The following is a 23,879-nucleotide window of genomic DNA, read 5'->3' as shown; positions in this document are numbered from 1 at the left end:
CTCGCTTTTCACTCGTCAGATACCAGAACTATTCACTCGTTTCATAAAATTGGTATTACACGGGGGCTCGTTTAGTATTATATATAGATGTGTGCCCTCGGGTCAAATCACGTCATGAGACAACAGTGTATTGTTTCCGTCATCTGGACGGCATTGTTGACGTCTTTCGAATCTTATTGTGACGTGAGATCGGAATGACGTCATACTAGAAACGACGTCATAGCTGAAGGTTGCTGACATCATTCAACAAATTGTGGTTCCGCTGCTGTTGCGACTTGCTTTCCTTATAGGTAAACACTAAAATTGGTCTCTGTATGTAGACATCTTCTTCGGTAATAAAGAGAACATTATATTTTTGTTCACGTCATACTATGTTTACGACACTCGTGCCTAAATTCCGGTATTTCCATCACTCTCCCTCGGGAAATACCGCAGTATGGACACTCATATAATATCCTCTCTATATCAATCACTGGTTAACTCCTTCAAACTCGATTACAGGCCGCTGTCATATACGAGGAATGTTACCGAGCGCGGTGTCAAACAAAACAACAGAGGTTGGATGGAGACGGTTCTCTACAACACCAACATCCAGATCCATGTATATACTACTCAAAAGAAGTTAAAGAACACCGGGTTCTTCCATAATACTATAGTTAATCTGTCGTGCCATTTCTGTACATGAATTCCACACGCTATAGATGAAATAAATGCGAGAAAATCGAAGATTGAAATGGTTGGCGTTATTAGACATTGCTCAATCAACTCCTCAATGCCAAACCCTCACATCTGAGGGATACCAGGCGCCCAGATAAACACCACATCACCACAAGGGGTTGGATAGATGGCAACACAACGTTCTGGCGCGACAGGGGAATTCCACACAAACTTTGGATCATTTCTAGAAAGTTTAGCTTGGTTTGGACTGTAGGTAAATACACTGTAGATCTGCGATGGGTGTTTTGGTTTGGAGCGTCATTTTTTCAGACAGAGCAATTTGCTGATTTAATGGATCTGCTTGAATCATTAACCTTTGTGTAAATTTGTATGTGTGAAAGTCAGTTTAAGTCACTTTTGGGGAAGCTATATAGTCTCAATAGGGATTACATGTAGTTGGTTGAGCATATATATATACTACTCAAAATAAGTTAAACAACACAAGTTTTTTGCATATGACTATAGTTAATCTGACATGGCTAGTGGGTATTGCAACACCAATTGCATGTTGGCCTAGCTTCAAAGACAAATTTGTATATTGCATGATATCCCAAACAACGAAAACATTATGCACGAGGATCAGGTAATCAGACACTGTGACTTGGTTGATTGTGTGTCACGAGGATCAGGTAATCAGACTCTGTAACTTGGTTGATTGTATGTCACGAGGATCAGGTAATCAGACACTGTGACTTGGTTGATTGTGTGTCACGAGGATCAGATAATCAGTCTCTGTGACTTGGTTGATTGTGTGTCACGAGGATCAGGTAATCAGACACTGTGACTTGATTGATTGTGTGTCACGAGGATCAGGTAATCAGACACTGTGACTTGGTTGATTGTGTGTCACGAGGATCAGGTAATCAGTCTCTGTGACTTGGTTGATTGTGTGTCACGAGGATCAGGTAATCAGACACTGTGACTTGGTTGATTGTGTGTCACGAGGATCAGGTAATCAGTCTCTGTGACTTGGTTGATTGTGTGTCACGAGGATCAGGTAATCAGTCTCTGTGACTTGGTTGATTGTGTGTCACGAGGATCAGGTAATCAGTCTCTGTGACTTGGTTGATTGTGTGTCACGAGGATCAGGTAATCAGTCTCTGTGACTTGGTTGATTGTGTGTCACGAGGATCAGGTAATCAGACACTGTGACTTGGTTGATTGTGTGTCACGAGGATCAGGTAATCAGTCTCTGTGACTTGGTTGATTGTGTGTCACGAGGATCAGGTAATCAGACACTGTGACTTGGTTGATTGTGTGTCACGAGGATCAGGTAATCAGACACTGTGACTTGGTTGATTGTGTGTCACGAGGATCAGTTAATCAGACACTGTGACTTGGTTGATTGTGTGTCACGAGGATCAGGTAATCAGACACTGTGACTTGGTTGATTGTGTGTCACGAGGATCAGGTAATCAGACACTGTGACTTGGTTGATTGTGTGTCACGAGGATCAGGTAATCAGTCTCTGTGACTTGGTTGATTGTGTGTCACGAGGATCAGGTAATAAGACTGTGTGACTTGGTTGACTGTGTGTCACGAGGATCAGGTAATCAGTCTCTGTGACTTGGTTGACTGTATGTCATGATGGTCAGGTAATCAGTCTCTGTGACTTGGTTGACTGTGTGTCACGAGGATCAGGTAATCAGTCTCTGTGACTTGGTTGACTGTATGTCATGATGGTCAGGTAATCAGTCTCTGTGACTTGGTTGACTGTGTGTCACGAGGATCAGGTAATCAGTCTCTGTGACTTGGTTGATTGTGTGTCACGAGGATCAGGTAATAAGACTGTGTGACTTGGTTGACTGTGTGTCACGAGGATCAGGTAATCAGTCTCTGTGACTTGGTTGACTGTGTGTCACGAGGATCAGGTAATCAGACTCTGTAACTTGGTTGATTGTATGTCACGAGGATCAGGTAATCAGACTCTGTAACTTGGTTGATTGTATGTCACGAGGATCAGGTAATCAGTCTCTGTGACTTGGTTGATTGTGTGTCATGAGGATCCGGTAATCAGTCTCTGTGACTTGGTTGACTGTGTGTCACGAGGATGTGTGTGTCATGTACCCCGAACAATTCTCTCCTGTGTTTTGTGACTGTTCCACCCGCATGGTTCATTATCTACATCCTGCCATGACACAACTGGAACAACTGACACAACATTCACTTCAATATTCCTTCTTCTGTGACTACCGCATAGCGATATATGGACAAAAAGGAGAAAATCAATAATTAATGTAAAAAGTATATTTATTTAGAGATTACCTACATCCAAACACTTTCAGATGTATCCAACTTGGAGTTTGACAGATCACAATGCAGCTACTAGCACAGACATTCATCCAGCTCAAGACAAAGTCCGACCCAACAAATTGTTTTAGTTAAACAGTTTTCTATAATATCTCTATAGATACTTACTGCCAAAAGAAACTTGAATACCATATATGGTGATAAATAGGAATTACTCAAATTCAAGGGATATTATATACTGTTATGTTGTGTGAACCAATGCTAATGAACGCATCACATATGACATCACAGATCCATGACTCAAGATGCACCATTTAAATCGTGCAGGATTAGCGTGTAAAGTTTGAAAATAACATTCAGCATATCGTGATAAGAATAAAGACACTGTGGTAACACTTGACTGATTGTTAGTTTTGTCATGAAGTGGTACACATTGGAAAAATCTCTCGTTAACGTACATACTTCTCTATATGTTTCGCGTTTCTTTTGGCAGTGATTATATCCTAAACTATCCTAACTGTGTTCAATGCCTGATGCTCATGGTGGGCCCTTGCCCTGTCTCCCCAAAGACAAATGCATGTGTTCTGCCACTAACAACACGACAGCTCGTCATATCTTCGCTTTACCTGTGTATTATATACTACTCAAAAGAAGTTAAAGAACCCCTGATTCTTTCATATTACCTTAGTAATTACACAATACCATGAGACCAACTATAGTAATATGAAAGAATAGGGTGTTCTTTAACTTCTTTTGAGTAGTATATCTCCATTCTATTATGCGTGGAATTTCCAATATAATGCCTGATAACACAAGGACTTCTCTCCCCTATCTTAATACTCAGGGGGCGATCGGGTAGCCTAGTGGTTAAAGCGTTCGTTTGCCATGCTGAAGATCCGGGTTCGATTCCCAACATAGGTACAATGTGTGAAGCCCATTTCTGGTGTCCCCCGCCGTGATATTGCTGGAATATTGCTAAAAGCGGCGTAAAACCATACTCACTCATTCACTTAATAATCAGGAAAACCATTCTCTTGCTAAAAGATCATATATAACATTTATCTGATTTAGTTAAATGTATTGAGTGTCCACTCATACAAGCCCGCAATTTCTAAATAGAGAAGTGAGAAGGTCTCTTCAGACGAGTAAAAGATTACTGTATTCATAGTTATCAATAATAAAACTAGGATATCCCACCCTCTAAACTATCCAACTGAAAATATTGTTTACGCTTGATCACAAGCCCCTACAGTGTCTCTGTAAGTTTCCTCATGGTAATTCTCGTGGCTAAATCAATGGACGGAATGATGTGGTGAAAAAGTGAAAAATATATACATTGTACAACTTTTCTATATAAAAACAAGCATACATCCATATGTAATATCATAAAATACATATATACAAAACCAAAAATATATATAACAGCTGGAATGGAAGGATTTCTGATATCTATGAGTGAGTGAGTTAAAATTTAACGTCCCATCTGATATCTATGATTATAGTTGTAAGTGATGATGCACAAATGTAACAAAGTTTATTACATAGGCAGTTATCTCATCACAGTTTCTTACATACCGTATTCGACGTAATAAGCGCCCTGCTCTAATAAGCGCCCACGGCGACAATTGGTGATATATTGGCTAGTGAATAAGCCCAATTAGTAACCCATCCGATTGATCAGCGCTATACGGTAATTCAAAATAATCTAAATAGCATAGCTATTCTGTTCTACAATCATAATTTACTACTCAACTCCGGATAAGGATAATGTGCTAGCTCACACGGTATGACATTCGGGAGACAACGTTTACAAATGTTTACTTGCTTGCTTCAATGTCAGCTTTATGCCCAAATTATATCCTATTCCCATGGCAACATCTCCAATAAGTCTGATTTATCTCAGTTTGTATCATTGTTACCTAAACAATAATTTTAATCTGAAAAATGTAGCTTTCTGCCATAAAACACCCCTATGAATATATAAATACATACAGAGAGGCGAATTTGACATAGATTTTCATTACTTTATACTCAACATTCTGGTGCCCATATCATCATTTGAAATTATTTTATTTTTTGAAACATTGCCTGTGAAATATGAAAGCAAATCAAAAGAGCATCAAACAATCTTTCAATTTTATACACCTTATGATTCATAAATGTTACAATTTGATATATAGCCTACCTACTAAGACACTAACAAAACAGTACACTAACAATGTGACATCCCCCTGGTGTCTCTGTGATGCACTGTCCAGGAACGGGTAGAAGAAGTCATAGGGCACTTTGGCCAGGAAGACAGGTCTCTCTGCTTCGTAGGGGATGGCAGGCTGGGAGACGTCAATGAAGGAGACGGAGCTAGAGATCTCGATCCTCTGGGTGAGAGTGGATCCAGGCTGACAGTAGGGTCCCTCACACTGCAGGGCGAATACAGATCCGAGATTACAGGGGCAGTGTCAGTGTTTGTTTGTTTGTTGTTTACTGCCACATTCAGCAATATTCCAGCTATGTGACAGCTGTCTGTAAATAATCGAGTCTGAACCACACAATCCAGTGATTGACATCATCACCTCGTTACACACAATTTGGGATACAATGACTTGCATCAACCAAGTCTGCGAGCGTGACCATGCGTTCCCGTTAGTCACCTCTTACAACAAGGCTAGTCGCCTTTTACAGCAAGAATGGGTTGCTGAAGACCTATTCTACCCTGGATCTTCACGGGCTACAGTGTGAGTGAGTGAGTGAGTTGGATTTCACAGGTTCTGACATACCCTAGGCACATAACTATGCATACAGCACCTTAGATGACTTGTATTGTCTTAGTGCCAGAGGTAACACATTATGACCTTTGGAGTGAGTGAGTGAGTGAGTTGGGTTTCACAGGTTCTGACATACCCTAGGCACATAACTATGCACAGTGAATTACAGCACCTTAGATGACTTGTATTGTCTTAGTGCCAGAGGTAACACATTATGACGACCTTTGGAGTGAGTGAGTGAGTGAGTTGGGGTTAACGCCGCTTTTAACAGTATTCCAGTTATATCATGGCGTGTCAACTTAATGCAGGAGGTAAGTCCGAAGTGATGCAGGTTTCAGACTTTGGTGACACCCACGAGCACGGGTATGGTGCTGACAAACCTAGAAACATAATCAGGGTGAACTGGGATTCTAACCCACAATCATAGGTTTCTGGCTTGCCCAAGGGACGCAACTCTGCACAGCGAATCGCGGTGCCTTAGACGACTGGGCCACCCGTGGCCCCGCAACCATAATGGTATGTTTGAGCCATCTTCGAACTCTGTCCCCAATCGAATTTGATGAGAAACTGAATAATGCCCATGTGTTTGTACAAGTAACACAGCTTCATATGATATTATTTCAAAATCAGGAAGTGGCACCAGGAACTTATATTAACCATGCCTAATGCACTGTAATAGAAGAGATTTTATAAAAATTTAAAGTCATATCAGCAATATTTCTATACCAGTCACATTGTGACTTGAACAACTTTATATTAATATTATTTCTAAACATGCCATCAAAGGAGAGTATAATCACAAGTACATTTTCAAAGATTTAATTCAAACTAGTTGGAGAAAAATTAAAACAGAAAATTAGACGATACAAACTGTATGTCAGCAAGTTTAGCCGAAAAACAAAACAAACAATTATTCTACAATTAAAAGAGTACTATTAAAATAAAAGTAATTTTGAACACTGGATTAGGTGAAAAGAAACTAAGCAATATATTCATCCACGTCAGCTTCACTAGAAACACACCCCTCGCAATATTTTTTACTGACCAACAACAGCTGAAGAAAGTCCGGACTCACCCTGAAGAACACACTCTGTGGGGCGTCGTACAGGAAGGAGATGCCGATGATCTTTGGCTGTGGGTTGACGAGGGAGCCGACGTAGGCGTACAGCACCTGGATGTGCATCCCCAGTGACAGGAAGCAGTTGGAGCCGAGAGCCTGTGGAAGGATCAGTCAAGCACAAGCTTAAAACATTATTGTATTTACAGGAGCAAATACGTAGATTACATCAGAAACATAGATTATATTAACAGAAATAGAGACCCATGAAGATCCAGGTAGAGAATAGGTCTTCACCAACCAATGCTTGCCATAAAAGGTGACTATATCTGTCGTAAGAGATGACTAATGGGATTGGGTGGTCAGACTCGCTGACTTGGTTGATGCATGTCATTGTATCCCAACTGCTTAGATTGATGCTCATGATGTAAATCACTGGATTGTCTGGTCCAGACTTGATTATTTACAGACCGGCGTTAAACATCAAACAAACAAACAAACAAACAAACAAACATAAGAAATAGAGAAGACCCTGAGGGGACAACAACTTACAGCACTGAGAGGAGGTCGGTTCTGTACCAACACGGGAGTCCAGTCACCCACTTTCTTCACGTCCGAGTTGCCGAAGATGGCCACGTAGCGGTTAGTGGCGGGGTAGCCGCCTGTCGCGGGGTCGTACACCGGGGCTGTGCTGCCCTCCAGGGCATTGATGATGGCTTGTTGTATCATCTCACAGTTCGCCGACACGTTCACCATGGAAATCCTGGAACGAAGAACAGATCACAGTCACAAACAGAACACACAAGGAATTAAATGCATATTCTTCTGCTTATATGGTTAACAAGTCCCTCTAATAAAGGGAACAATCAGCCCCAGAAGGATTCAGACGATGAGACATTTCCTCTCGTACACAAACAAACAATTGCCTTGCTGTGCATTTAGCACCAAATGTTGACAGATTTCACTGAAATTCACAGGGAGAATCAAAACCTTACAAGGCAATATTATCTGGCAACAAAACAACAATAACAATAATTACAAAATTACACTATAATAATTCTGATTCTCATTTTCAATATGTTCAGTAACATTCAAAAAGATCTCAAATAGTGAGAAGGTTAATAGTTCATCGAAACAAAACTAACAGACATGATTTATTAACATTTCTGAATTTGTGCCTTGTTTTAGAAAGAGATGTCCTTGCAAGAAAGCGTCCTTGCTTTGAGCAAAGAAAGACACATTGTTGGTTATATTAATAAGAAATTGCTTGCAAAGGGTTGCTGAGGTTTTGTAAAGCACACAGAACACAAATCAGGTGAAATGAAGCAATGTTGGTGGCAGAGAGTTTCTGGGCTTCAGTCCTCCCTCACATTCAAACATAAGAAGTCTGCTTAAGTAGTGAGTGAGTTGGGTTTAACGCCGCTTTTAACAGTATTCCAGTTATATCGCGGCGTGTCAGCTTAATGTGGGAGGAAAGCCCGAAGTGATGCAGGTCTCGGACATTTATCATTTTGGTGAAACCCATGATCATGGGTATGGTGCTGACAAACCTAGAAACATAATCGGGGCGAACCGGGATTTGAACCCACAATCATAGGTTTCTGGCGTGCCTAAGGGATGCAAATCTGCACACCAAATCATGGCGCCTTAGACGACTGGGCCACCCATGCCCCCCCTACCTAAGCAAGAAACTTAGCTTGAAATAAGCATCTTTTCACCCAGCTCTATATACCAATTCTAAATAAATATGGTACATTGTTACAGCCCTAGAAACTTAAGGCTAAAAGAGCGAAATCCAGCTACTAGTATTCAATTTGTTTACCTAAGAACCAGGTGAGCTATAGAAAAACACATTTACATAACTCTATACAATTAACCCCCATCGCCTGATATCATCAATAATAACTGCTTGAAGCTCTCACAGTAACTGGTATATACTGAGTACCTATAACAGCGAAACTAACATGTTTAGCCCACTATAATGATAACATATAGCAAAACCCTTAAAAAGGACAAATTTGTACTAGTCGTTATCATACCTTAACTATTGGGCATGTTGGCAAGGACGACAGGACTAGTGCCAATTTCTAACGCTGTATAACATTACATTGTGAATACTTCACGGCCTGGACCCACCGAGACGGAAACCAGTGTGGGTTCTGACCAGATTACATCAGCAACATTTCATGTGCACATGAACTACAAGCTTGCTGAGAATTTGGGCAATGGTGTTTTGATGAAGGTCCTAAACATTCAATATTTAACAAAAGCAACATGACAAGGACACGTTCATCACTAGTTCCGAATGAATCAATGATGCTTATTGCCGTAGATGAAGAACATGACTGACTGTATGAAGCATCCCGAGCGTACATCATCCTTGAACTGGACCGAGACCCTGCCCTGGCTGGAGTCGGTGATGCAGTTGCCGTTTGCTGATCCTCGCACCATGGTCAGCCACTCGTCACGATTGGAGTTCAGAAGAATCTCCTGTCTGTGTCGGTCAAGGCAGGTAACTGGGATGTGACGGACTCAGGAGTGTATCCATCTCAGTGAGATCAGATCTTTTACTCAGATACCGTACCTCTCTGAGTGAAGACCTCCATAGCAGGACGCATCAGGTGAACTTTCAAATCAGCCAACTAATGTCTCAGTATGAGTGAGCAAAGCATTTAGACAAACATATCTGATTTCTTTATCTCAAAAGGGAGGTTAAATGTGGTTCTAAATGCAAAAATGCTTGAGATATCATATTGTCCTGGATATTTAATACATCCTGTTATTTGGGATTGAGTGAGTGAGTGAGTTGGGGTGAACGCCGCTTTTAACAGTATTCCAGTTATATCACGGCAGGTCAGCTTAATGTGGGAGGAAAGCCCCAAGTGATGCAGGTCTTAGACGTTTACCACTTCGGTGAAACCCACGAGCACAGGTATGGTGCTGACAAACCTAGAAACATAATCGGGTCGAACCGGGATTCGAACCCACAATCATAGGTTTCTGGCGCGCCCAAGGGACGCAACTCTGCACAGCGAATTGCGGCGCCTTAGACAACTGGTCCACCCGTGCCCCTATTTGTGATTGAAATTTCTGAATGAACGTGGTAAAGAAATGTAGCCAAAGTGTTTCAGATAGATGGTATCTGAATGACCCAAGAACTAGACCAAGAAACTTCATTTTATTTGGGTGGTCACAGTTTGTTCGGGGTTCATCTGACGTGGTCTTCCATGGAGGTGTCCTAGGATCTTCATGCAGCGAGTGAGTGAGTGAGTATGGTTTTATGCCGCTTTTAGCAATATTCCAGCAATATCACGGCGAGGGACACCAGAAATGGGCTTCACACATTGTACCCATGTTGGGAATCGAACCCTGGTCTTCGGTGTGACGAGCGAACGCTTTACCCACTAAGTTACCTGGTTGCCCCTCATGCAGAGAGGTATTGCATCGTAGATCAGTCAGCAATATGCCAGTTACGTGACGGCAGTTTGTAAATAATCAATTCTGGACCAGACAATCCAGTGATTGATATTACGCCCAACGATCAACATCATTGGGATATGATGACACGCAATCAATCAAGTCACCGAGTCTAACAACTGTATACATGAAGTTGCCTATTATGACCAGCATAGATGACAGGGGACCAATTCTAACCCAGAATCCCCAAGGGGACAAGAATCTACCCGTAACTCCCATTCATTGGACCAGCCAAAAAACACAGGAACAGATAACTAATTCAAAGGGTTATAACACATTGTCTTTAATGATTGTTGTTTAATGTGCATTCAGCAATATTCCAGCTATATGACGGCAACCTGTAAATAATTTAATCTGGACAAGACAATCCAGTTAAATACAACAATCCACGCGGTCGGGGTACAATGACACACAATCAGACAAGACTCTAAGCCCGACCACCTGATCCATTTGGTAGCTCTAACACTTTGTTCTTTAGTAATGTGCTATTGTTTAAAAGAGTGACTCCTGTGTTTAAGGCTCCAGGGACTTATTCTTACCGTGCCATTATGATTTCAATGATATACAATGAATTTCACACCAAGGAAAGGATACACTACATTTCCCTCTGCGTCAGTCTCGTTCAGCACTCCAGCCATGAGTGGCGCCCCCTGGATGTAGCCTGGATTGCCGCTCCGAACAAAGGGGGGACTGGCTTCGTTCATCTGACAAGAAAAGGAAGAGATAGATCAGGAATCCCTGCTGGAGGTCTCAAGTTGAAGAATCCATGTATCATTCAGCTCTTTGCTGTTGATAAATGTGCTGTAAAATATTAACATGATTGGAGCCACTTGAAAAAAAAAGACTTATTCTGTTCTTTTAGTTCTTGTGTAGGGATTTTTTTGGCATTTAGCTTTAAACATGCCTTTAAGATTTAGAACATATACTAGTAGATGAAGTTTCATACAATATAAAAAAATCATCATCATCATCATCATCATCAAGGGACAAATTCGAATCCAGAGTCCCCACCTGAATTTTGATGGAGAAAGGAGTGAGTGAACTGTGTTTAACACCACGTTTAACAATATTCCAGTTATATCATGGCTGTCAGCTTAATGTGGGAGGAAAGCCCGAAGTGATGCAGGTCTTACACGTTCACCACTTCGGTGAAACCTCAAGCACGGTTATGGTGCTGACAAACCGGGATTCGAACCCACAATCATAGGTTTCTGGCATACCCAAGGGATGCAACTCTGCACACCGAATTGCGGCGCCTTAGATGACTGGGCCACCCGTGCCACTTCGGTGAAACCCACGAGCACAGGTATGGTGCTGACAAACTTAGAAACATAATCGGGGCAAACCGGGATTCGAACCCACAATCATAAGTTTCTGGCATACCCAAGGGATGCAACTCTGCACACCAAATTGCGGCGCCTTAGATGACTGGGCCACCCGTGCCACTTCGGTGAAACCCACGAGCACAGGTATGGTGCTGACAAACTTAGAAACATAATCGGGGTGAACCGGGATTCGAACCCACAATCATAGGTTTCTGGCTTGCCCAAGGGACGCAACTCTGCACAGCGAATTGCGGTGCCTTAGACGTGCCCCTCATGGAATAAGGAAGCATTGTTGATGACACTGTTGGTACAACTTCTGCTGTACATCATGTTATAGATCGTGGCACAGTTTACCTACCCCTCTAAAGGAGGTTGAGAAGCTCTGAACGAAGTGCTGGTTTGTTGCAGGAATACTGGCCAATGTCAGCTGTGCAAAGACTGACACGATGCCCGATGTTCCATTGTGGATGACTCGATAGCTGACCTAGAGAAGACAAATATTTAGTAAATCGAAAACTGCTGGGATGTATCTACAGTCTTAAGTGTCCTGTGTTATCGGGGACTGTGTTTTATAAGGGAAGCGGATGACATGATATCTACAGTCTTAAGTGTCCTGTGTTATGGTGAGGTGAGGTGAGGTGAAATTGGGTTTAAAGTTGCGTCCAAGATTATTGCACTTATATAGCGACGTGCATGCACGTGTATGTGTGTGTGTGGCTGCTTGTACTAGTCCGGACTGATGCCGATATATAGTGCTAGCTCACTGAGATACCATGCCACAGTGTAACATGAATACCCCACTCAGACACAGTATACTGACTCCGAGCTGACCAGTCCTTGTTTTAGCCCCTTAATGTCGAGCGCCAGACAGGGTAACAACAAGTACCATCTTTTAACGTCTTTTGGTATGACGCGGCCAGGGTTCGAACCCCGGACCTTCCGCTCTCTGGGCGGACGCTCTACCACAAGACCACGGAGGCGGCCCTGTGTTATGGTGGACTGTGTTGAATAAGGCAGCGGATGACATGATAGGTGACCAACATAAACTTGACAATGTCAGTTACAAAAGAATGTCGGTCATGAAAGCCTTTTCGGGTCATGAAAGCCTTTTCAGCCAGTCTCAGCGATCTCATCCTCAATACTCCCATGCATTATATCTCATTCAGCCATGGACCCATTCACTGCCATACGTATGTGTTGAGTCTTGTTGGAATGACATGGCACTAAAGATAAACGTCCAATCAAATACACTGTTACTTGATGATCGAAGTAAGTGCCATGTTGTGTGCCATCTCAAATACAGTTGGGAATATCTCATAGGACACCGACAGCCCGGTTCATATTCAAGGATACATTTTTATCAGCTAAAACTGTTTTGATTTGATTAAATAAATCTCATTCCCAACATATTTGCTTCCAAGCCTTTGTTTTGTGTCACGTTCAAATGACACATCACTAAAAATAAACACTCTTTTATTTCATCATTGAAGCAAGTATTTTATTATCGGTACTAGACTCATCTTGTTTTCTGCCGATTCATATATGACTGGGAACGTTTGACAGGATAAGGATATCCCTACCCCTTTAGGAAAACAATTTTTCCATCTGAAAGATCATTTATCAAAGATGTTTGATTTGACAACATGCAATCGAAGGCTGAAAGTTGTATTAAACTGAAAATAACTTTTTAGCATAAAACGTGTGTATGAACGAACAAACCCTCGCAACAGCATTGTTACACTGCAGTGAGACAGCATCCCATGCAGGCACCGGGGGAGTGACGACACCACAAGGGGAGACAACTCCATTGGGATCCTCACACAGGATGGGGTCCAGCTCGACTGGCACAGTGAAGGAGTTGTTGTACAAGTCAGTCACTCCAGACAGGTCCACGGCAGCTGGAAGAAAATGAAATGCCAATAATCTATGAGGTGAGGTGAGGTGAGGTGAGGTGAGGTGAGGTGAGGTGAGGTGAGGTGAGGTGAAATGGGGAGTCCTTGTTTTATCCCCTTAATGTCAAGTGCCAGGCAGGGTAACAACAAGTAACATCTTTTAGTATGACTCGGCCCAGAAATCAAACCATTGAAATTGTTTTTTAGGAGTGAATGTTAACAACATCATTTAAGGAATAAACAACTCGTGGTTGTCGTTTATCGTAAAAAAAACCACAGGTTTATTCCCCCGTAGTGTTTTATTGAACGATAAACAACGACCACGAGTTGTTATTTCCTATCAGAGACATCATCATTATTTACAGCCTCTTTAAGGATGACGATAAAATATGCAAGCTTTAAAAATATTTACCCGTATATTAATAATGATGACTTCCTTGGCAATGTCAGACAAGACCATTTTATGCACAGGAGGATATTTCCTGCATATTCTCACAATCTTCCCTTCTATTACCTGTACCTTTTCTCCCAATACTTATTGTCATTTATCATTATTTTTTCATGTGATCATTTCTGTCATCGTGTTTATCTGTGTTGCCAAGCTACATCTATGGGGAACAACTCACTAGACAACCCACTCTCAAAAATAACGTTGTCCAATATATGACGTCCTCAAGTTGCGAGCGTATGTTTGATTCTCCAGAAATGATGTCATTTTAGAACAATGTTTTATCATGAAATAAACCATGCTTTATTCTTCATTATTCTTTGTGATTTATCATGTAGATATCTTATATATGTGCATAAGTGTAGACACATTGAAAGATTAGTCTGCAGCAACAATGGTTGACAATCAAAGCAGACAAAATATGACCAAACAGAAAAGAAAGCAGACACAGGTTTAAAAGGAAAAGCTAGCTGTTCTAGTATTGAATTTAATTACAACACATTCTGCGAATATGCCGGGAGGTTATTATTGTTTGTTTGTTTGTTTCTTGTTTAACGCTGCCCTCAGCAATATTCCATCTATATGACGGTGGTCTGAAAATAATCATTTTGATTGGGTGGTCCAAGGTTGCTGCGGGTTCACCTGACGCGGCCTTCTATGGAGGTGTCCTAGGATCTCCATGTAGTGAGGTACCGGTATTGTATTGGAGTAACAGAAAAGATCACTTAGCAATATGCCAGTGACATGATGGCAGTTTGTAAATAATCAATTCGGGACCAGACAATCCAGTGATTGACATCATGAGCATCGATCCACATAATTCGGATACGATGACATGCATCAACCAAGTCAGCGAGCCTGACCACCCGATCCTGTTAGTCGCCTCTTACGACAAACACAGTCACCTTTTACGGTAAGCATGGGTTGCTGAAGACCTATTCTATCCCGGAATCTTCACAGGTCTCCAGGAGGTCATTAAATGAGGAGTAATGTAATTTAGCAAGTGTATCATCTTGTTCAGATACAGACAAACAAATGTATCATGTATCGCATCGGCGCATGAAAAGTCCCGATGCACCGATGTACCGTTTCACCTGTACCACACATACCTGTGTTAAGTGACTGCAGGTATATTGTGTCGTTCCGAAGGGAATCATTCACTGGGGTGTACCTCTGGAACAGCGCTGGCGTCTGAAATGTAGGACATTAGTTAGTGGTTGGACGATACACCGATGCATCAGTGGATCGCGATATTTTACTTCTCGATACAAGTATCAATAACAGTTGTACACTAATTAAAAAGAATCGATTCTTAACTTAAATGTTTTCTTGAATATATTACACCAAACACTAATTACAAGTGAAAATGAGTAGTACTAGTGAAAATGAGTAGTGAAAATGTAAATATGTTCATCCATTGTGCCATACCTGACACTGCCAACTGTTAATCTGTTAATCTGTGCCAGGTATTTGGCAATCCTGTCCGTAAAAAAAACGGCTTACGCACCACAGATCAGTGTACATGCAAATATCACGATACGTATCGGATCGTGAACAAGGTATCGTGATACATATCGGATCGCACAGGTGGTGTATCGTCCCAGCCCTACAGTGTTCCTCCCAAACCATTAAATGCTACAGTTGGTCATTCATTGTGGTGGCACGTTGTCCTGTGTACAGTGCACAGAACACAAATCAGGTGAAGTTAGTGAGTGAGTGAGTTGGGTTTAACACTGCTTTTAACAGTATTCCAGTCATATCACGGCGTGTCAGCTTAATGAGGGAGGAAAGCCCGAAATGATGCAGGTCTCAGACATTTACCACTTCTGCGAAACCCCCGAGCACGGGTATGGTGCTGACAAACCTAGAAACATAATTGGGGCGAACCGGGATTCAAACCCACAATCACAGGTTTCTGGCGTGCCCAAGGGACGCAACTCTGCACAGCGAATCGCAGCGCCTTAGACGTCAGGTGAAGTTAAGCAACATTGGTCATAGAGGGTAGGTGGATGGGTGACTGTGTTTAACAACTTGACCCCTGAGAGTTTCTAGGCTTCAGTTCTGCCGCACAGTGATATGCCTCTGTTTACCAAGCTCAATTCACCAATTCTTTGGTACCATATTTTCTTGAGTACAATGCACATATTTTGCCAAACATTACAGCTCTGTGGAAGAGGTTACTTATAATACACCGAAAATATTAACATCAGCATGTAACACTGGAAATAACATATCAACTAGGACTTAAAAACATAAAAGAATTGGTTCTCAGGCAATGGTTTTGGAAAATATAGTGCGGGCAAGCGGTGTCATTTTTTGTTATTGTTGTTGTTCAAACTAGTATGTAACCAATAAACAAGTTTTGTACACAACAAACAATTGTGTACAATTAATCTGGGAAAGGGCCTCCCTCCATAAATGTATTCCTTGAGTAAAATACAGTATTTGACAACCTTTGGAATATTTAAGGATTTTGGTGGGTTTTTTTAAAAATGGAAATAAAAGTGAAACGTGTGGCGAACTTTATGATGATGCGGGCGGTGCCTCTCCGAAACGAATCCTACTCTCACTTGAAACTTGTTGCCTTGGAAACACAAAACATTTTTTTTAAACGTTCCTGAATAACAAGAGGCACCATTTCGGTAGATGCCTGATGTGTATTATACGTTTTACTAAACACAACATGAAAACCAAATGGTTTACGGGTTATGCTCTGGAAACAAAGGGTGACGAAACAGAGCCTATTTCTGTATGTCCCACCAAACTTTGGGTATACACAGTATATACATAACCTGGGCTGTATTGATGATGTATTCATGGGTGATGGAGGACAAAGTATATACAAAACCTGGGCAGTATTGATGATGTATTCATGGGTGATGGAGGAACACAGTATATACATAACCTGGGCAGTATTGATGATGTATTCATGGGTGATGGAGGACAAAGTATATACAAAACCTGGGCAGTATTGATGATGTATTCATGGGTGATGGAGGAACACAGTATATACATAACCTGGGCAGTATTGATGATGTATTCATGGGTGATGGAGGACAAAGTATATACAAAACCTGGGCAGTATTGATTATGTATTCATGGGTGATGGAGGAACACAGTATATACATAACCTGGGCAGTATTGATGATGTATTCATGGGTGATGGAGGACAAAGTATATACAAAACCTGGGCAGTATTGATGATGTATTCATGGGTGATGGAGGAACACAGTATATACATAACCTGGGCAGTATTGATGATGTATTCATGGGTGATGGAGGACAAAGTATATACAAAACCTGGGCAGTATTGATGATGTATTCATGGGTGATGGAGGAACACAGTATATACATAACCTGGGCAGTATTGATGATGTATTCATGGGTGATGGAGGACAAAGTATATACAAAACCTGGGCAGTATTGATGATGTATTCATGGGTGATGGAGGAACACAGTATATACATAACCTGGGCAGTATTGATGATGTATTCATGGGTGATGGAGGACAAAGTATATACAAAACCTGGGCAGTATTGATGATGTATTCATGGGTGATGGAGGAACAAAGTATATACAAAACCTGGGCAGTATTGATGATGTATTCATGGGTGATGAAGGGACACAGTACATACAAAACCTGGGCAGTATTGATGATGTATTCATGGGTGATGGAGGACAAAGTATATACAAAACCTGGGCAGTATTGATGATGTATTCATGGGTGATGGAGGAACAAAGTATATACATAACCTGGGCAGTATTGATGATGTATTCATGGGTGATGGAGGACAAAGTATATACAAAACCTGGGCAGTATTGATGATGTATTCATGGGTGATGGAGGAACACAGTATATACAAAACCTGGGCAGTATTGATGATGTATTCATGGGTGATGGAGGAACACAGTATACACAAAACCTGGGCAGTATTGATGATGTATTCATGGGTGATGGAGGAACACAGTATATACAAAACCTGGGCAGTATTGATGATGTATTCATGGGTGATGGAGGAACACAGTATATACAAAACCTTGGGCAGTATTGATGATGTATTCATGGGTGATGGAGGAACAAAGTATATACAAAATCTGGGCAGTATTGATGATGTATTCATGGGTGATGAAGGGACACAGTACATACAAAACCTGGGCAGTATTGATGATGTATTCATGGGTGATGGAGGAACACAGTATATACAAAACCTGGGCAGTATTGATGATGTATTCATGGGTGATGGAGGAACAAAGTATATACAAAACCTGGGCAGTATTGATGATGTATTCATGGGTGATGGAGGAACACAGTATATACAAAACCTGGGCAGTATTGATGATGTATTCATGGGTGATGGAGGACACAGTATATACAAAACCTGGGCAGTATTGATGATGTATTCATGGGTGATGGAGGACAAAGTATATACAAAACCTGGGCAGTATTGATGATGTATTCATGGGTGATGGAGGACACAGTATATACAAAACCTGGGCAGTATTGATGATGTATTCATGGGGGATGGAGGAACAAATTATATACAAAACCTGGGCAGTATTGATGATGTATTCGTGGGTGATGGAGGAACACAGTATATACAAAACCTGGGCAGTATTGATGATGTATTCATGGGTGATGGAGAAACGGAGTGTATATCAAACTTGTGCAGTCTTAATGATGCTACAGTTACCATGGTTACTGATCTGACAAATAAAGCTTACTGTGACAACCCTGAAGCCCTGGTAGAAGGTGTCGGCACTGAGTGCCATGACACTCGTACACTCCGTGGCCAGGGTAGACAAAAGACGCACACAGTCATGAGACTCGTCTTGTAGATAGGCTGAAACACAGACACATGACATCACAGCAGTCCTTTGGTAATGAGAAGACAACATTTCACATAAATATCTCTACATATTAGTAAACACGACACTCAACTCAATCGTACCTTTCCCACTGATAGCACTAGTGAATCCAAAATAATGCCAATATGTTGCACTTATAAACCACCTTCAACAGTTGAGGACGTAACATTTGCCATCGTGTTGAAATATGTTTACTTCTTTGAAACTGTGCAAACCGTCTCGCGTACAAGTGACTGGTCGACAAGCCGACAAAGGGAGGTAACCGATGCCTGACTAAAATGTTCAATCAGAACATCCGTCTTGTTACACTAAATGCGTCTGAATCAGAATGGTGCGTATAATATCTACCATATTTATTTAGCGCATAGTTTCGTGGTTAGAACAAGGAGGAAATGTATTTTGATCACGTATAAGGAAAACAATTTTGCAATGGGTAATATATTATTAGGTGGAAGTAAAATTGTTCAATACCTGCCCTAGTGATTAACAACAAGAGGTCTGGCACTGACCTAATTTGTATCCTTTGTTACAAGAAGAGTTACTAAAATTAAAGAGTGAGTTGAGTTAATTCCGGACATATCCTATAATATCCAAGGACATCAGGGGTATTGTTTTCAGTAATCTCATTGAGCATTATAATTATTGCTTTATGCTGATTCAATTGTTCATACAAATTGTTCCACTGCTTTCGTTTACGAAGCAGCCCATAGCAATGTGATATCATGTGAACACATTGTCGCGAATAGTCCAAGATGACATCATCCTTTGTCCACAGCATGCAAAACAGTTTTAGGTGACGGCGTTCCAACAACAGATCAACTGATCTGATGTCAATTGTTCCATTTTCTCATTTTCTACTTATGACGGCGGTCTCTGAATAATCGAGTCTGGACCAGACAATCCAGTGATTGACATCATGAGCATCGATCCACGCAATTGGGATCGATGACATGCATCAACATGCATCAACCAAGTCAGAGAGCCTGACCACCCGATCCCATTGGTCGCCTTTTACGACAAGCATAGTCGCCTTTTACGGCAAGCATGGGTTGCTGAAGACCTATTCTACCCCAGATCTTCACGGGTCTACTTACATGAATTGGTCTCTCAACAAATCAACAACCATGGTATTTGGTTTTATTCAGTAGGTAAGACGTTATAGAGAATAACCAACTAATAAATTACCAATTATCTGTCTCAAACGAACTAATGTTGAAAGTTCCTTGCCAAGGTCGCTGCGAAATTGCTGATGCGGCATTAAGCAGTGATCACTCACTCACTCATTGCCATGGCTTGGAACTTACAATATTAATACACTTGTATTCCTTGTAGTATTTTCGCTAAATAGTCTTCAATAATGACAGATACCATTCAGACAAATAGGCACTGATGCTTTAAGCACAGGCTGAAATTAAAATTGAAATCAGATCTTAAACAAAGATCTAAGGACGTCCCATTACGGGTCACATCAGAACAACCTTCAAGAGACTTTTGACTGACCAATGAAAAGACTAACAAGAAGTTGACAGTGGCCAATCAGAAAGCAGCTTTCACAAGCTTTACAGAACTAGTTTTCAACTGGCGACTTCCATTCCAGACTACTCTTGGAAGAACATTGACTCAAATTTTGTAAACTGAACAATGGAAAAGTGTAATAGATGCCCGAGATTTTTCGGCTATGTAAAGTCTCATCAGTTTGAAATGTTTATCCCATCTGCTGTACAGCTCATAGGGGGCACAGGTGGCCCAGTCGTCTAAGGCGCCGCGAGTCGCTGTGCAGAGTTGCGTCACTTGGGCATGCTAGAAACCTATGATTGTGGGTTCGAATCCCGGTTCGCCCCTATTATGTTTCTAGGTTTGCCAGCACCATTCCTGTGCTTGTGGGTTTCACCGAAGTGGTGAACGTCTGAGACCTGCATCACTTTCCTCCCACATTAAGCTGACACGCCGTGATATAACTGGAATAATGTTAAAAGCGGCGTTAATCCCAACTCACTCACTCACTGTACAGCTCATCACCCTCGGAATTCCCCGTGTTAACCATTTTGAGCTTGTATGACTAGAAAACACATCCCCACTGTCACTTTCCCGATCTGGTAAGCGGATGATTGGTCGGAAGAAAGTTCGTTCTGACGTGACATGTAAGGTATGACCTCAGATTTTTGCTTAGCTGTAGAGAGAAAAGATCTGATTTTAATGAGATTGGAGAAAGTTTCAAGTGTTGTGACAATACCCAGAGTTATCTCCCTTGGGGAACTCACCGACTGGGTTGCCATCAGCACAGAATGTTGACGACAACGACTTCGGCAGTCCTAGGTTCCCCTGTGCCTGGCTGGGGAACACTGTGTAGATTGAATCTCCCGACTGGAACAAAATAATTTTATGTAAGTGAACACAATCTTATGCCAAAGAAATAATATTTGACACAACACATACTTTTGAAAGTTTGTGCTAATGACCCTAAGCTTCAAAATGTTAATCAATTTCTAAAAAGAGTCATTAAATGATTTAATTGTGGCGAGTGTACGCCATCATGATGACCCCAGGACCCCTATTAATTTCTTACACTTGTCATCTCATCCATTCTTTGCTGGATGAACAGAGGCACATTTCGAACAGAGTCACCTGCCCAAGGAGAAGCTACATGTGTTACATGTGCTTCAGTGTGGGGCAGGACCAAAGGCCTAGAAACACCCAGGAGTCAAGCTGCCGAAACATGGTCCAACTATAGTCTGGAGTGAGTGAGTGAGTGAGTGAGTGAGTATGGTTTTACGCCGCTTTTAGCAATATTCCAGCAATATCACGGCGGGGGACACCAGAAATGGGCTTACACCATATGACACAGTTGAACCAATCAACTCAACTTGAAAGGTTGCACGGGAATCAGTGTTAGCGTTGGGCGTCTCAACGTGAGTGATTCCCGTGATTGGTTCAACTGTGTCATGTGACCCTGTGACGCAGGGGTAGCATTATGCAGATGGCTGTTTCAATGAATGCTCGTTCCACCTGTGACGAACAGGTCTGGTTGTTGATGAAATAAAGTGATAGCTAAATAGACAGATTTTTTATTCATGCACCGATTGTCTTTAAATGTAATATCCAGTTATGTACGACTGTTTAATAATCTCACACCAACTTTGACTGGAGTAGGTCCAATAGTTTTTCAGATATTGTAGTAAACGTCGGTACCTTAAATTACCTTCCAGACTATACTCTCCGAGACCAATCGTAGCTTAACTTCACCTGATTTGTGACCTGTGCGCTGGACCATTTTATAGGAATCATTATTCCCTTCATCCCCATTATCCAGAGTGTTATACATGGTATATCTCCACTGTAATGCGATAAATAACCCTAGACCAATTCACCACAATAAATAGCTGTTGAGTATCAGTTGGAATGACATGATGCTAAAATTAAACCCCAAAATTTCTCTTCCAGCTAGTTCATTTAATATCTTCTTTCAATGTATTCAACATTTGATTCACCTGGTAGTAGTCTGGGTAGGATGTTGGTACAGGGGAGGCCTCAGGCAGGAAGGAGAAACTTCCATAGTCGGCCACGTACTTGTTGAATGTGGCGTCGGTACTGACCAGGTTGGGGTTGTTGTAGAAGTTGCGCTGCGCCCCTGTAAACACCAACGACACAAGGATTGCCTCAGTCCTAAATACTAGCTACAGTTGAAAGGTCAACATGAAACTGAAGACATCCATGCAGCTCTGTTCATTCATTCATTCATTCATTCATTCATTCATTCATTCATTCATTCATTCATTCATTCATTCATTCATTCATTCATGTTGGTTTAATTAGTAGTGGGGCGATACACTTATTCATCGGTGGATCGCGATCTTTAACTTTTCGATACAAGTATCGATCACAGTCTAAAAAATATTGATTCTTACCTCAAATGTTTGCTTTAATAGCTGTTACACCAATCATTAACAAGCGTATAGTCGACGAAGTCATCTATATCCCCCGCCCATTTTAACACGTTATGGTCCGAAACCAGGTAACTGACCCAACATTTCTCTTAGCCCATGTCAAAAAAGCTGCAGTGGAAATTCTTAAATAAACATTTCTAAAACTACATAATATCGAATGGCACCAGTTCAGTGTGTGCTTTATAAATAGACATGCAATGTTTGGCAAGGAAATATTTAACAGTTTATTTGTTATACTCTATAAGTGAACCCACCCTATATCAAAACTTAAATCCAACTTGTTGTCATGAAAACATAAACAATAAAAATTTCTAAAAGTGCTAAGTATCAAAAGGCACCAGTTCAGTATGTGCCTGGTAGACATGCAAAGTTTTGTAAGAAAGTATTAAACTGGGTTTGAGCTCCGGAAATGAACACCACCCTTGTAGAACCTAAGTCCAACTTGTTCTACAAGGGTGGTAACGTAAAAAATAAAATAATTCAAAAATTCCTAAATAAGAAAAGGCACCAGTTCAGTATGTGTCTGGTAAACATGCAAAGTTTTGTAAGAAAGTATTTAACGGTTTTTGAGTTATGCTCCGGAATTGAACACTACCCTTATAGAACCTAAGTCCAACTTGTTGCCATGGAAACATAAAAAATAAAATTTTCTAAAATTCCTAAATAGCAAAAGGCACCAGTTCAGCATGAGTCTGATAGACATGCAAAGTTTTGTAGAGAAATATTAACGGTTTCTGAGTTATTCTGGAAACGATTTCGGGACGCACGGAACCCATTTCAGTATCCCCGCCAACTTCATTGGGGCAGGGAATAATTAGGAGTGAAAATAAGCAATGAAAAGGTAAATATTTTCATCCATTGCGATATACTTGTCACTGCAAACTGTAAATCATCTGTGTGCAAGGTATTTGGCCATTGTGTCTATGAAAATGATGGCTTACATGCCACAGATAAGAGTACATGCAAGTATCGTGATACATAACAGATCGTGAGTGAAATATTGTAATATGTATCAGACAACAGTTGGTGTATCGTCCCAGCCCTGGGCTTAATGCTCCACTGTACAGTATTTACACTGGCATGTCAGCTTGACTTTGGTATGATCACAGTAATCTGAATCAACAATCACAGGTTTCTGGCA

General features: G+C 41.2%; 1 protein-coding gene across 1 annotated transcript in view; it reads right to left on the bottom strand.

Moving 5' to 3' along the window:
• Positions 1–2,951: 2,951 nt before the first annotated feature.
• LOC124151666 (tectonic-3-like) overlaps positions 2,952–23,879 on the bottom strand; it is a 30,938-nt gene continuing 10,010 nt past the window's right edge. Inside the window, exons 4-14 of the mRNA XM_046524248.2 lie at positions 22,283–22,422; positions 21,056–21,158; positions 18,651–18,769; positions 15,038–15,119; positions 13,308–13,486; positions 11,947–12,072; positions 10,858–10,967; positions 9,137–9,280; positions 7,339–7,549; positions 6,805–6,945; positions 2,952–5,384 (exon numbers count right to left, since the gene is read on the bottom strand). Of these exons, the coding sequence (XP_046380204.2) occupies positions 5,130–5,384; positions 6,805–6,945; positions 7,339–7,549; positions 9,137–9,280; positions 10,858–10,967; positions 11,947–12,072; positions 13,308–13,486; positions 15,038–15,119; positions 18,651–18,769; positions 21,056–21,158; positions 22,283–22,422 (1,610 nt within the window). The 3' untranslated portion in view covers positions 2,952–5,129. The remainder of the gene's footprint in view (positions 5,385–6,804; positions 6,946–7,338; positions 7,550–9,136; positions 9,281–10,857; positions 10,968–11,946; positions 12,073–13,307; positions 13,487–15,037; positions 15,120–18,650; positions 18,770–21,055; positions 21,159–22,282; positions 22,423–23,879) is intronic.

The sequence above is a fragment of the Haliotis rufescens genome, unplaced genomic scaffold, assembly GCF_023055435.1.
Source record: "Haliotis rufescens isolate VD_foot unplaced genomic scaffold, xgHalRufe1.0.p SCAF_6, whole genome shotgun sequence".
NCBI lineage: Eukaryota > Metazoa > Mollusca > Gastropoda > Lepetellida > Haliotidae > Haliotis > Haliotis rufescens.
This window is presented reverse-complemented; position numbering and strand designations above follow the sequence as displayed.